Genomic DNA, 16,312 nt, shown 5'->3' on the forward strand with positions numbered 1-16,312 from the left:
TGCACTTGTTTTATTGTTGTGAATATAACTACTGGTTTCACTTGTTTCTGAACATATAATATACGTGTCAGGAATGAGGTCCACTTCAAATAATGGTTTATTCTCAGAGGCATCAATCCAACCTAAGTCATCATCTGATTCAGCCTCCAAAATTGATTATAACTTGATGATAGTTCTTTACTTTGTTCTTTATTTGGACGTATTCTACTGTTATTAAATAACTTGGCAAATAATATTCATTATGTATGCACATGAAATTAATTTCTGAGGTTTGCCTAAAACCACTAGCTAAATTTGGTATATTTCGGAATGACTATACAACTGTGTGCTACACGTAATAAAATACTAGATTTATAAAAGCACAATGGGAAAAAAAAAAATCAAAATTCCATTTGAACTGAAGACAAAAATGGAAAGGTATCTTGAAGACAAAGTGCTTATCATAAAAATTACCATTACTTATCACTATACAACTCAGATATCTACACACTACAATGTCCATAAAATGAGAAACTAAGGGAAGGAAGGGAAAGGGCAGAAGACGATGTGAGGGAAAGAAAGTGACTAACTACAGGGGCGGGAAGGAAGACGCACAGAAGACAAGAGAGACGCTCAAGACATAACAGACCTCGTAACGAAAGGAGTGGGAAGGCAGAGGGCTGAAGTGAATCACCAAGCCCAGTTGAAGCCAATCCAGTCGGGGCGAAGGGGGGAGCAAGAGGGCCTGCCATCCCCTCCACTCACAGATAAGGTGGAAGGACCCTCCCTTAAATAAAACGAAAAAAAAAACCCATCATGAATAAAACATAAAACGAGATCTGCTGCTGAGGTATTGGCAGCCAACATAAGGCGTAGCGAGTCTGGAAAGCTAAAAGTCCGTTGTAGGGTGGCTAAGTTGGGGCAGTCCAATAAGATGTGAGCCACAGTCAACATCGATCCACAACAGCAGAGAAGGGGTCCTCATGATGGAGGAGATAACCGTGAGTCAAAAAAGTATGGGCGATGTGGAGCTGGCAGAGGATGACAGAGGCCTTACCGTAAGGAGGATCGCCACGGAGTTGTGGAATCCTTAAGTGCCCTGAGCTTGTTCAGCGAAGAAAGAGTGATCCATTCTGCATCTCAAAGACCCAAAACCTGACGACGTGATGCCGAGCGAAAGTCTATTTCCAGAATGCCAATAGCAAGAGATGACCTGGTAGTAGCTAATTTAGCCAGTTGATCGGAAAGTTCATTGCCAGGAATCCCAACATGGCCTGGGGTCCAAATGAAAACCACCAAGCATCCACATTGAGCGAGGAGAGAAAGGGAGTCCTAGTTAGCGATGACCAACAGGTGGCGAGGAAAGCACTGGCCGATAGCGTGCAAACCGCTCAATGAGCCACTACAGATAGTGAAGGATAGTCTTGAGCAGGAGTGGATATGGTCCAGTGCACGCAAGATGGCTACCAATTCTTCAATAAAAACACTACAGCCATCTGGCAAGGAACGAAGTTCCGTGTGTCGCGCATAGGTGTAAGCAAAACCAGCGTGGCCAGCAACCACGGAGCCATCAGTATAGATCACTTCTGAACCCTGAAAAGAACTGAGGAGAAAGGAGAACTGGTGGTGAAGAGCCATCACAGGGACAAAATCCTTTGAATTGACTGAGAGATCAAGACAGAGTTGCAGTTGAGAGACGCACCACGGAGGGGTAAGTGTGTGAGCGGAGAAGAGAGGTGATAAAGGCAATTGCTGGAGCTCAGAAAAGAGCGACTGAACACGGACAGCCATGGTAAGCCCACATTGTGGCCGCCGCTGCGGCAGGGTGACATCCGTGTCTGGATAAAGGAGACCATAATTAGGGTGCTTTCAGGTGCAGCGAATGCGGAGCGCATAAAATATCAGCTGTTGCTGGTGCAATACTCACAGTGGTGGAATCCCCACCTCTGCGAGAAGGCTAAGTACGGGGCTAGTCCAGAAGGCACCAGTCGCAAGTTGGACCCCACACTGGTGGATGGGGTCTAGTATATGCAGTGTTGAAGGCGACGCAGAACCATAGACAGGACTTCCATAGTCTAAACGAGACTGGAGCAATGCTCGATACAATCGCAGGAGAACAGAGTGGTCTGCACCCCAGGTGGTATTGCACAGACACCTAGAGATGGGACCAGCACGTCCTCTTCAGCTGGCAAAGGTGAGGGAGCCATGTCAACCGGGCATCGAAGACCAGACCCAAGAAGCGATGGGTGTCCACCACCTCGAGGGGCTGGCCATCGAGGCACAGTTCCAGATGGAGATGGACTGTACGGCGATGGCGGAAATGCATGACACAAGTCTTGGCCGCCGAAAACTGAAAGCCATGGGAGAGAGCCCATGAATGCGCCTGACAGATTGCCCCTGTAGACAGCATTCTGCAGGGCCCATTACAGAGGAGGCGAGGTAGATACAAAAATCATCAGCATACAAAGAGGGGGACTCTGTCGGCCCAACAGCTGTCACCAGACCATTAATGGCTATTAGAAAGAGAGGGACGCTCAGCACGGAACCCTGTGGGACCCCATTTTCTTGCCGATGGGGAGAGGTGTAAGAGGAGCCAACTTGCACCCGAAAAGAGCGACAAGAAAGGACGTTACAGATAAAAATGGGCAGAGTGCCACGGAGGCCCCATTCGTGAAGGGTGGTGAGGATGTTGTGACGCCAGGTGGTGTCATAGGCTTTATGCAAATCAAAGAAGACTGCAAGGAGGTGTTGCCGATGGGCAAAAGCCGACCGGATAGCAGACTCCAGGTGGATCAAGTTATCCACCGTACAGTGGCCACAGCGAAAACCACTTTCAGTCGATGACAAAAGACTGCAGGATTCAAGGATCCAAAACAACCAGCGACTCACCATGTGATCAAGGAGCTTGCAGAGGGTGTTAGCAAGGCTGATTGGATGGTAGCTATCCAACTGAAGAGGCAGCTTCCCTGTCTTCAACACCGGAACAAAATGCTTTCCTGCCACTGGGTAGGAAAGACTCCCTCACTCCACAGACGGTTGAAGAGGGTCAGTATACGATGGTGGCCAGCCACCAATATGTGTTGGAGCATTTGGTTACGTATCCGATCTGGTCCAGGAGCCGTGTCAGGAAAAGGGGCAAGGGCACTGGCGCTGGCAAATTCCCACTCGCTGAATGGGGCATTATACGGTTCTGATCAGCGAGAAAACAAAAGACAAAGGCAGTCGTTCTGAACTCTCTTTCAGGGGAAGGAACGTGGGCAGATACTGAGCCAATGCCGAAGCTTGAGGAAAATTTTCTGCCACAAAGTCCGGATTGGTAAGGACAAACCATGCACAGAAATTCCTGCAACCCCGGTGGCCAAAAATTCGCCAGAGTTTCGCCAGACTTGTGAAGATGGGGTGTGGGGTCCTATGGCAGCTACATATCATTCCCAGCAAATCTGTTCTGAAATTTGATTAGGTACTGGCCCAGGCACAGAGTCGTTTCAAGACCAGAAGAAGAGCAGTACAAGGGTGCTGCTTGAAGTGTTGAAGAGCATGGCGGCAGTCTTTTATGGCTGCAGCAATTTCCGGAGTCCACCAAGGGACCATCTTCCAGCGGGGGGAACTTGAAGAAGAAGGGATTGCTGAAACAACTGCTGAAAGGATGGAGGCAGTCAAAGTCTGAGTAAATTCATCAATACTGTCATGTGGCAATACAGGGGGGATGGGAGCAGAGGAGAAGGCACCCCAGATATGGCCCACCTGGGAGGGCAATGGAGCGAGAGACACTCAAGGAAGGTCAAAACAATCGGGTAATGGTTGCTGTCACATAAGTCATTGTGGAAGCCCCACTGAATCGATGGAAGAAGGCCGGGACTGTAGACGGAGAGGTCAATGGTTGAGAAAGTGCCGTGCGCCACACTAAAGTGCGTGGGAGTGCCAGTGTTTAGGAAACAGAGGTCAAGCCCTGCCAGAATAGCTTCAACTGTCCTGCCCAGGGCAATAGTCGTATGACTACCCCACAGAGGGTTGTGGGCATTAAAATCCCCTAATAACAGGAAGGGAGAAGGGAGTTGTTGAAGAAGGGTGGTGAGGGCATGGGACATGGGCAGCCTATCAGGTGGGAGGTAGAGATTACAGATTGTGATTTGGAGTGGCCAGATGGACCCTGACAGCAATGGCTCCCAGAGTGGTATGGAGGGGAACCCATTTACTAACAATGTCCTTGCGGACCAAGGTGCAAACACCACCAGAAGCCTGCAAGGGGCCAATTCGGTTCCGACAGAAAGCGTGGAACCCACGAAGGACATGTGAGTAAGAATTGACAAAATGGGTCTCTTGGAGCGCAATACAAGCAGCAGAGTAGAAGGAAAGAAGGGGCTGCAACTCTGGAAGGTGATGCAAATATCCATTACAATTCCACTGGAGGATTCTCAAGCCGGAGTCTAAAGTGGAAGCGAATAGACCAGAGTCAGTCACGCCACAAAGTCGCTATCCATCACCAATAAGGATGGGGTAATATCCATATAGGTGGGGTCAGACACTGTTAGTTCATTAACTGTAGGAGGGGAAGGCTGCACCTCAGGAGGGTAGCAGAGGGCCTTGCCCTTCTCCTGCGTTTCTGCTTCTTCTCTTGGGAAGGAAGAGAAGGGCAGCCTTCAGGGAGGGTAGGCACGGAATTACACCCGGCAACCTTGGCGCCCACCAGCCGCTGATCACCCTGCCGATGTAGATCGCCTTTCGGGGGGAGGTGCCAGGAAGAGGAGTACCAGGAGGAAGCTCCAGTACCGGTGGCTGCCGAAGGATGGGAGCACTTCTCCGGAGGGGGAGGGGGAGCAGCACCCGAAGGGGTGGGTATGGGTACTGAGGGGGAGGGGGAGTGGGAGAAGGGGGAGGAGGAGGAGGCTGAAAGCATGGGGCGAATGGGGTGGGGCTGGGAAGAGGAAGGGGTAGGAAGGGGAATGGACGTAATTGAAGCAAAAGTAGAGGTCACAGACATGCGAGGGAGCCGATCTAAGGTTCTGTACTTTTGAATCCTTCTTTATTTCACAAACACCAGGCACGTAGGCGAGCGCGGAGAATGCTGTCCATTACTATTTACACACATTGGCGGGGGAGCACAGGCACTCCCCTCATGGAGGGGGTGCCCACAGTCACCACAGAGGGGATCAGTGGTGCAGTGGGAAGACGTGTCCAAACCTTAAGCATTTAAAACATCTCATCGGAGGTGGAATATAAGGTTTTACATCACACCGATATACCACTACCTTGACCTTCTCTGGGAGGAAATCCCCCTCGAAGGCCAGGATAAAGGCGCCCGCAGCGATGCGATTCTTTAGGGGGCCCCACTGCACACGGCGGACAAAACAAACCCCTCGCCTCTCAAGGTTAGCACAGAGCTCCTCATCAGTTTGCAGAAGAAGCTCTCAGTGGAAAATAATGCCCTGTACTGAATTCAAAGATTGGCGGGGCATGAAGGAGACTGGGACGTCACAGAGATGGTCACAAGCACACAGGGCATCAGACTGGGCAGCAGAAGATGTCTTAATGAGCAAAGCACCGGACCGCATTTTACTCATCGATTCAACTTTACCATACTTATCTTCAATTGTGTCCACGAAAAACAAAGGCTTGGTCATGGAAAAACTACTGCCATCCATCCTGGTACAAACCAGGTACCGAAGGAAAGGTTTCAACCCAAGCTGGCGAGCTCGACCCTCCTCCCAGGAAGGAGGTAACCAGAGAGGGGAAGGCCAAACGATCAGAAGAAGGAGTGGCACGTCTGCTACCACTCTTAGAGATGGCCACAGAATGGCCAGGATGGTGAAGCTTTCGTCGCTTCATATGGAAGGCATCTGCCCTAGTACCACCCACTCCGATCAGGGGCTCGCCCCGTGGGCGCCACCCAGCCACATCAAGGGCCGTCTGGCATGGGGGCCATTGCTGGGAGTTCCAGTGCACCAAAATGATGAGCATCAACTCCTGGGCACACACAAAGCTTTAACAGGTCAGGTACTAGTAGTGTGGTCCCTGTGGTTTCAGGGGGCTCAGCCAAGTGGGTACTTAACAGCCCCACCACACGGACTGGCTATCGTGCTGGTGACTTAGCAGGAAGGGGGCCAGGGTGGAAAGGGGAGGGGGGAGGGGGAGGGGAGAGGAACCTGCACTATGGAAGCTAGGCAGCAAGTTCATCCCCAAATGGCTCACACTGAACGGAAAATTTTGGAAATGGAGTCAAACCCCAAGGGGACCAAAAATGCCGAAAAGGACATGGAAACAGCAAAATAAACAATAGCACAGACCAAAACAAAGCCAGCAAGACAGCCAGGTCAACATAAAGAAGTGCACTAAGAGGGAAAAGAGGGGGCAGGAACAAAGGAGCAAGGACAGGGAGGGAGAGGAACAGGGATGTGAATGAAGCCTTCAGAGGAAAGGAAAGGAGACTGCAATAGCTCGGGGCCCCATGCGCGCCACACACGTACCCACAAAAGGACTGTGGGCCCCCTGGGGGGAGTCTTGTATTGCCTTTTCTCTCTGGAAAACAGTGCAATCTGATGAGCATGGAGAATGGTACTTTTCACAGTTGACACAGATGGAGGAAGGTTCACAGTGAGTGTTCACATGCAGTGCTCTTCCACAATCTCTACAGATGGAGCTGGCGTGGCAACGCCAACACATGCGCCCAAATTTCAAGCAAGGGGGCATACGGTTTCACATCACATCAGTATATCATCACCTTGACCTTTTCAGGCAATGAATCACCTTCAAAAGCCAATATGAAGGCACATGTGGCAACCCTACTGTCCTCTGGCCCCCTATGCCCACAACTGACAAAGTGCACACCCTGATGCTCCAAGTTGGTGAGTAGCTTATCATCAGAGCAGGTCTCTATGGAAAATGTTATGGGGAGTGACAGTCACCGGTATATCACTCAGCTTATTACAAGCGAGCAGTGCCCGTGACTGGGCAATGCCGTTTTGAACAAAATTGACCCACTTTACACTTTAGAGATAGCTGCCATTTCCCCAAGTTTGTCTTTCAATTTCTCCACAAAGAACAAAGGCTTCATGGTCAAGAAGGAATCACCATCAGTCCTTGTACAAAACAAGTAGTGCGGTGAGTATTGCTCTGTTTACCACTTAGCCATACGTTCCTCCTATGGCGTAGACAGGGAAGGGAACATTTTAGGGTCGTATCTCTCTGCAATGAAAGAGGACTGTTCTTTCATAAAGACTGCTGGGGCCCATGTAGCACCAAGCAGGGGATAACTTCGTTTGCTTCATTTGTGGCTTATCTGCCAAGATGCCACCCACTCTGAACGGGGTCTCTCCCCATGGGCAACACCTAGCCCCAGCAACTGCTACCTGAGCAGTAATCCATTGCTTATAATACCCATGCCCATCACAACAGGCACACAGTCCTTGGCATACATGGAGAATCTTCAACTCAGGTAACAAAAGCACAATCCCTGTGTAATCAGGGGGTCTACCACCATGCAAGTACTTGATGACCCCTCCCCCCATTTGGGATGGCTACCATGCTGGGTTTAGGGTGTATTACCATATTAAAGGGAAGGGTGCAGAGATGGAAAAGCACACAGATGGAGTACACACCGAATCGGGACCACGTGTTTATTTCATGAAAAGTTGTACAATACACTGGTAGTGGAAACTTGGGGCCCAATCATAAACCAGGTACAAGCAAAGTCAACACCAAGAAAACCATCCAACGGAGGGGTGGGGGTGGGAGATAGAGGAAGTATAAGCATGTAGCAAGGAAAGGGAGTAATGCTGCACAGGCCGGGGGCCCTGTGATAGTCAAGCACACTTACAAAAGAGCTGTGAGTGCCCTGAGAGGGGTTAGATGGTAGTGTTGTAGGCACACATAGTAATGTGCTTGTTATAGTTAGTGGACTTCGTTCAGGTTGGAAACAGCCAATATTTTATGACTGATACTCAGATGATAGTGGTGCTGCTAAACTCCAAAGTTTCCTCACTTCATATGTTGGTTATAATGTTGTCACAGCTGTTTCTAATCTTGGGCCATCAAATCTATGCGTCTGAAACAAACTGCATATTGACTACATCAATTCATGTTTCCCATTTGCACAAGACCCGGCGAAAAAAGTGTGGGTATTTTCAGATGTCCCCCGCTTGTGCAAATTACATCACAACCACTTCTTAATGATAGCATTAAGCCTTCCGATGGGATGTGATTACAAAAGCACCAATCATGAAACTCCTATCATTAGATAATGCATAAATTAACATGTACCCCAAATTGCCACAGTTTCATTTCAATGCCAATTGTAAAGAGTGGCAATTTGTATAATCAGCCTTGCAACTGTTTTCAAGTACAACTGCTCAACCAATGCATTGTCTGTTGCTGGACGAAGAGGAAATACCAATTCTTGGAGAACTGTTGACAAACAGAGATCAGCGTATCAGCAAGCACTTACAGAACTAATGAACAGCTCCAGAAAACTATCTTCAACAAAAGGTGTTCTCCCTGTGAAAAAATGCAGGTTGGCAACGGCAAGCAACTACTGCAATTCCATGAGGAACTGTTCAAATATCAATTAATTCTTTATTTGGCCTTGATGCTGACCTCCTGTCACTCAGAATTAAGTATATTTTAACAGAACGGCTAAACCAACACTGCCTCGACAATTTGTTTTCTTAGGTTAGAGGTACAGGTCGTTTCTAACACCATCTTTCCCTGAAAGAAGTGAAAGGTCACCTGTTTTTGTTGCTTCTGGGAACAAATGCTCATGACATTCTGCTGTCAAACACGTCATCTGTGGAACTGGAAGACAACTAACAATAATTCCTGTCATCGAGTTTGCTTCGTGGAATTCTGCCTGATATGTCTGAAGCAATGGCCATGCTAGATGGAGAACCAGAGATGCAGGACAAGTTTCAGCTGTGAGGCTGCTGCGTTGTTCGCTGTGACAGAAGATGTTGAAAGCTCATCAGAAGAATTCAGATATTAGACAGGTTACATTGCACACTGTGCTGCGAAATATAACAACACACTGGGGACATTGTCAACTGAAGTATTTCACCCTGCTCAAATGTGACTCTCAGGAGACGAATATTCAGGCCAAGTGTAAGCCTCTTATCAGAACTCTGGCATATCAAATTGAGTAAAATACTTCACAAACTCTTAATATGAAAGTAAATCAAATATAAACATGATTTTTATCCTGAATGTCCACAGCTGGTAGGACTTGGCCTATGTTCTAGTATGCTATGGAAGGGGGTGGGGCAGGCAGGGCGGGGCAGGGGGGAGGGAGGAGTTTGCGTTATGAGTGAGGAGAGTCAACTATTCCATTCTTCCAAACAATTCATCAATAGTACTCATGATGTCTGGGCAACAGATGAACCCCTCCATTGCCCAACGCATAATTATAAAATTTCTTGCTTGTGAAGGAATTCAACTGACAAAAATGACTGCATTGTTCGGAGACCAAACACTGTGGAGGGCTCTTATGTTTGCCTGGAATATTGAGTTCAGGAATGAACGAGAATCAGTGGAAAATCAGGAACATGATCACTATCCTCAGACCAGCATTACAGATGAAAATGTTTAGGTAATTTGAGATGTTCCTAAAGACGATTGATGGGCGAGTCTAGCTGAAATTACAGAACAGCTCAAAATAAGTTATCGGAGTGGTCATGCAATTATCACTAACACCCTAAAGTTCCGTGAACAGTGTGCCAGATGGATCCCTCACATTTTGACCGCAGATCAGGAGTTGAGATGTCCCGAGGCTTGGGTTATGCATGTTTGAGTCATATTGTCACCTGCAATGAAATGTTGTTCCACCACTACCCTCTCACACTGAAATTAGCCACTGTGGAATGGCAGAAGAAAGGTGAGATACACACAGTGAATGATGTGTCAGTCAGCTGGCAAAGTTCTTTCAACAGTTTCCCTCGATGGGCAAGGCATTATACTCACTGATATTTTGCCTGAAATATGTACAATCAATGCTGCTTACCACTGTGAGTTGTTGAAGAAGGCGAGGGCTGTATATCGCCACAAAAGATGAAACCAACCATTCAAGATGCCATCCTCCTTCACAACAATGCCAGGCCTCATCCTGGGGCTCTAGTGGTCTCAAAACCTGAAGAAATTAATTTGGCCCTACTCATCCTCCCTACAGCCCAGACCTACAACCATGGGATTTTCATTGTTTGAGCCACTTAAAGAAGCTCTAGGTGGGCAACAATTAGAAGACAAGGGCACAGAGAGATTCATGCACAATTGAATGGTGCTGGGATTAAAGGAAACTTCCTTTCTATTTGGAGAGATGTAAAGCAGGAAACAGTAGAAAAATAAACTAAACTTGCCTTTTTTTACAATAATTTTTAAAAATAAAATCCCGTTTATGTTTGATTTATCTTCAAATCCACTGATGAATGGACATTTGTCTTAGCTCTGCAGAAAGGGGAGAGACAAAAGGAGAGAGACACCCGCCTGCAAGCAATTTAGAAATCTTTTCTTAATTGTTCAAAATAAAAGCACAGACTCACTACAAACTTTCATCAACTCAGTATGAATTTTAGCATCACAGAAAATAAACTTCCCAGAGTAGAGAATTTTCTGAAGAAACTGGATACTAGTTCACCCATTCATACACTACTTTTAACCTTCAAAAATATACAAAAACCAAATAATTATGTCTGACGGATCATATTACTAGGAAATTTAGAACCTAACATAATTATAATGAAAGGAATACTTGCCTTAAATACTTCTGCCAGAGCTTTTGCTCCTTCATTTTCAAGTCTGTTGCGTCCCGCAATAAACACTTTGAGTGCAAGTGGACGTCCTGCTGATTTGCTATTTCTGTGACAATCAAGCAAACCTTTGGCCAACATCTGAAAACATAAAAATTTAGCATTGAATACACTGAAATTATACTCTGAAATCGGTACATAACACACACACACACACACACACACAAAGAGTAATACCAGAATACTGAACTCCTAATACGACACCTCACAATAACTGCATAATGTTAAAACGTATATGAGCATATTTATGTTGTCTTTTCACTGGACAAACTATTTTAGGTAAAAGTAAGTACAAAACTAACTTTTACTGCACAGAATTAGGGATTTCATTATTAAAAAATTCATATTTTAGACATTTTATCTGGTACAGTATGGGGTATTCTGACATTTATGTATCCCACTATTATAATTTTTTTTGGTAACCAACTTACTAATGTCAACGTAGTTTGAAATGTAAAGAAGGAGGGAAATGTAAACTATTTTTTAAGAGGAACTAAATGTACATAACACTGGGTTAAAAATAATATCACAAAAAAGTTCACAGATGTAACAGCCACAGCAGTACAAGTAGGTAGAAGAAATGTTCAAATTAAAATAAAATCTTTACAGCTGCCACAACTACTTCAAACCAGCTATGATACAATCATACTTATCCTCAGGTTTCATCCATTACTTTTAAGTTTCTTTGTTGCTTTTTAAGTGATTGTAAACAATGCATTATTTTTTTAAAATAATGAACTGCACTTTGATTTAAAACAATCTGAAATATCAAATAACAATATTTATAAAACAATGGAAAATCCAGGATGGAATGTAACATAATGAAAAGGATAGTTGCTACTCACAATATAGGAGATGAGGAGTCACAGAAAGGCACAATAAAAAGACTGTCACAAATAAAGCTTTCAGCAAATAAAGCCTCTGTCAAAAACAATCTCACACTCATTCACTACACACACACACACACACACACACACACACACACACACACACACGACTGCAGTCTAAGGTGACTGAAACCACACTCATAGCTTCAGTTGCCCGAGACTGCAGTCGTGTGTGAGAGTTGCGTTTGCAGTTGTGCTAGTGCATTCGTGTGTCATCTATTTCTGAGAATGGCCTTACTGGCCCAAAGCTTTATTTGTGACAGTCTTTTTGTTGTGCCTATCTGTGACTCAGCATCTCTGCTATATGGTGAGTAGCAACTTTCCTTTTCATAATATTGTCACATTCTGTCCCGGATTTTCCATTGTTTGATATATCTATTTCAGTAATTTCAATCAAGTTCATGTCAAACAATAACCAAGAACAAGCCTTCATTCATTTGCACCTGCCTCCTGTAGTCAAGCTCTGGTCCACCTCCACAATTGTTACCCCCCCCCCCCCCCCCCCCTCCACTTCTCTCTATTACTGAAGTTACAATTGCTTGATGCCTCGGGATCTGTCCTATGGAACGATCCCTTCTTTTTATTCAAATTGTGCCATAAATTTCTTTTTTCTCAACTTCAGTTCAGTGCTTCCTCTTCAGTTATCCAATCTACCCATTTAATCTTCAGCAGTCACCTGTAGTACCATATTTCAGAAGCATCTATTCTTCTTGCCTGAACTTTTTATTATCCACATTTCACTGACATACAAAGCTATGCTCCAGACATACAACTTCCGGTACAACTACATTACACATAAATTTATTTTCGATGTTAACAAGTGTCGCTATGAGCTGCCCAAATCACCTTCCACACATGCCTCATTTCAGCCCCTACACTCATGCCTATCTGCAAAAAACCATGAAAGCTATGCCAGTCAATGTTTTGTACTCCTTATGACAGTGGAGATAGCCATCAAAAGCTAGAGTGCCAGCCATCCTAGCATTTCAGCCATTTAACGAGGCTCAGTATAATGAAGACATCACAATGCCTCACACTGCACTTTGCAAACGATAGCTAACAGGCTATTTTGCTATCTACAAATCCACAATTATCTTATTTGGCCCAAAAGTTCACCTTATGGAAGGTTTTATTCTTGAACACACTGTTCAGACTGTGCCATTGTAACAGGTTGCATTTTGCATGGCTAACATCCCATTATATTCCTCAGGTTTCGTGAACAGCCTACAGATTTCATATTGTGTAAATTACCTCAATAATATCGTATAGATTTACTTTTCTTCAACCTGTCTTCTAGGATATGTCACAGGATCAGTACTGCCTTGTGTGCTCCTATATAATATTCACACCTGTCAGAATCTGCCTTCTTTGGAACTGGAATTTTTACATTCTTCTTACATCTGTGTCACACACACACACACACACACACACACACACACACACACACTGTACCATTATATTCAGATATGCTTAAAACTCAAGTGTGGCACGTAAATTAAGAACGTCTTACCACATGCAAGACAATTCATTAACCAATAATCACTGGTTTACACACAGGTGCTTTGTTGCCACAGAACATGACCATACTAGCTGTAGCAAACTTCCTTCCCTACAAAACCATTCATGGCAATCCCATGATGTCTACGAAGTCACGTATCCTTCAGACTTGCACCCGTATAACCATTCTGAACAAAATGTAAGTATACGGTATCCCATCAAATGGCTCTGAGCACTATGGGACTTAACTTCTAACGTGGTCAGTTCCCTACAGTATCCCATCAGTGTAACGTGTGTTAGAGAATTTAGTGTTAACAGCTCATGTCCTGACCTTTTAAATCCATTTTCAATGCCACCATCACTGCAAATCTGCCTTCCTAACGGATATCCACATAGACACACTATAAGCAACTTCGAAAAATTATTAATCACTTCCTTTCTTGCCTTATTCATGAGAGGACCATGGACACCACTGTTTTCCATTAACTCATCTTCACATCACTCCAAGCAACAATAAATCCTCTCCAAAAACTTTTAGTGATGCCCTTACAACATACCTCTAAAAAGTGGTTATTCAGGAACAGATTGCAGGATCTACGATATTTCCAAACCGGGACAATGCTAGATAGTGGCAGCCAGCCACATTTCTGTAACCAGAAGCAACTGCGCACACCCAACAGTCCGCCCGCAACTGCTCAAACGAATCTAAATTAAACAGTTCGGAGGCAATTTGTTGTTATGAAGCATTGCAGTCTTTCTAAAGCCTTTGACACACTTTGCTGTCGGCAGGCGCTTGTCTGAGCACTGTGTTTTTTTGTTGTATATGGTGCATTTCCTTTGCAACTATAACTTTATTTCCATTTTCTTTTTTTCTCTCGTTCATGTTTTGTTGCTGCAGAATCATTCTGCATTAGGGGGATACAGTAATATCCTTTGTTAGAGTATCGGTTCTTACCAGCCAAAATCACAAAAATTTAACTGAAAACTACAACAATGAAAGATTCCCGGAATTCCCGGGTTTTCTCCCGGATGAATAAATTCCCGGATTTTTCTCAGATCTCCCGGTTGTCCCGGGTCATATACACCCTGAGTACATAACTAGTCTGTCCAATGCTCTCTTGGGAGTAAACTGTCGGTTAGAAAGTAAAAAAAATATGACTTCACATAAGAACCTGGCAGTTCACATGCCAAGTATGAAATTTCTTCAAACATTGTATGGAAGTGGCACTATTACTTGGCTTGTAGAGACTGCTCCATCAGTGAAATTTGTCATACCACAGTATACGTATTTACAATCATTTCCATCCTTTCTTAATGTGTAGTCCACATGGCCTGTGAGCCTGGAGTGAAGACAGTAGACACCGCTCTTTAGTGCACATTCACTTATCTCTTCACTTATCTTGGATGGGCTTCATTAGGGATCATGACTGGTACTACATGTGTGGGTTAAGCTGATACAGCAACATTCTGTACAGTTCTGATCTTCCAGAATGAAACTTGTCTTGCATAAATAATTCCGAAAGCTCTGCCTTCTGTTTCTGGTTTACACAGTACATCCACTGACTCTAAATCGTCTTAACATAAATAATCTCTTGCAAGATCTTACCCAGGTAGTAACTGTGACGATACCAACAGCATCACTATCCTTAACCATTTTATGAATAGTAAATTACTTTGTTTAATCGCTGAAGGTGCTTAATGAGTGGACTGAAACTATTCAAGAGATTGTTCTTATCAGAATTCACTGAAGTGACAGAATGTTGTGACCATGGGAGCACAGAAATTCTCAAAACCTGTCCAAAGAACCAGTTCACAGTCTTACACTCTCTGAAATAACAATTATTTCCACTTGCAACAAGAGGTGACAAAAGTCTTCAAACTTAACCCAAAATCGTTTTGTCATAGAGCTTAATTTCTTCTAATGGTACTTTCTTAGTTACTAATGCCCGGCAAAACATTCTTCTTCTTCTGTGTACACTGATGGATTAAAAATACTGAAGCACAGCTCTAAATTTCTTTGCTCTCTTTCTTCAGAGATTTCGGTGAGGACCTCAAACACTCAAATAGGATTGGAGAATAAGTAGCATTAAAGACTTATGTGAAGCATTCATGGAAGTGACTTGAAAAGATGTGTGTCTTCACCCACTGCAGTGACAAGGGTTGGAGGTGACACATTACACCCCACACCAATCCCAAATCAAATACACCTTGTTCCACTTTCCATTACACCATTGCACCCTGCGAGTAATATGGCTTTTACTTCTGTAAAAGTAAGTTTAATGCGAAAATTGTAATTTTTAATTGTCCAGCCTTCCTAGACATATATTAAGTCTTTTGTACAGTCTATAAATGGTTGAATTGTTGCTGGATAAATACAATTTCCTGAAATACTTTGAAGTTCCCACTTATCAATGGGAGACTGTCTTCATCCTTTGAGGAAGAAATTCCTTGAATAAGTGCAGTGTCAACTGAGTGAGTGTTACAAACACACCTAAGTCACATAACTGCCATATTGTTGTCACATTCACACACTATGCCTCAGTCACTTCAGTGCACAAACAGCAACTTTCTTCATACAATTTTCTATATGTCCCTGCATTTCTCTGAATAAGTCCTCCATCTTCCTTCCCAAGAAATTTTCTGCTCAGACCACAGGATGACAGGGACCCACCTTCGTCCCAACAACAGGTGGATCCTCCTTTTCATCATGATGTCGTGAGTTATCTGCCTGATCTAACCTCTCCCACTCTATTCCCTCTAAGGAAGGACTTAATATTTCCACAAAACAGGATAATTTCATGTATTTTTGTATGTGTCTTATCAACAATACTGAAAACTTCACTTCCTGTAGTTAAGTAAATTCCAACAATTCTTTCTCAATTTTGGAGTATTCTCATATGAATTTTCCTTTTAATGCAACTTACATTTTTACATCTTAATATAAAATATTTGTCCTCTATTATGCATGCACAGGATGAAAAAGACTCAAAGATATTCACAATCATGACAGCTTTATTGGTCCACAAGTGATGCGACCAAAATGAATCGCATGTGTCCAGTCTCTCGTATCATCAGCTGAAATTTATTTACCTACAGACAACAATACAACTTATAGTTCACCACAATAATTATCTTTGTTAAAAATATGGTAGTTTCTTCTGA

General features: G+C 44.2%; 1 protein-coding gene across 4 annotated transcripts in view; it reads right to left on the reverse strand.

Annotated features, from left to right (window-relative positions):
• Window positions 1-16,312, reverse strand: part of LOC124788828 (ran GTPase-activating protein 1) — a 132,823-nt gene that overhangs the window by 72,956 nt on the left and 43,555 nt on the right. For all 4 annotated transcript variants that reach the window (XM_047256135.1, XM_047256128.1, XM_047256112.1 and 1 more), the window contains exon 4: window positions 10,713-10,847. In XM_047256135.1, coding sequence (XP_047112091.1) covers window positions 10,713-10,847 — 135 coding nt within the window. The remainder of the gene's footprint in view (window positions 1-10,712; window positions 10,848-16,312) is intronic.

The sequence above is a fragment of the Schistocerca piceifrons genome, chromosome 1 (assembly GCF_021461385.2).
Source record: "Schistocerca piceifrons isolate TAMUIC-IGC-003096 chromosome 1, iqSchPice1.1, whole genome shotgun sequence".
Taxonomy (NCBI): domain Eukaryota; kingdom Metazoa; phylum Arthropoda; class Insecta; order Orthoptera; family Acrididae; genus Schistocerca; species Schistocerca piceifrons.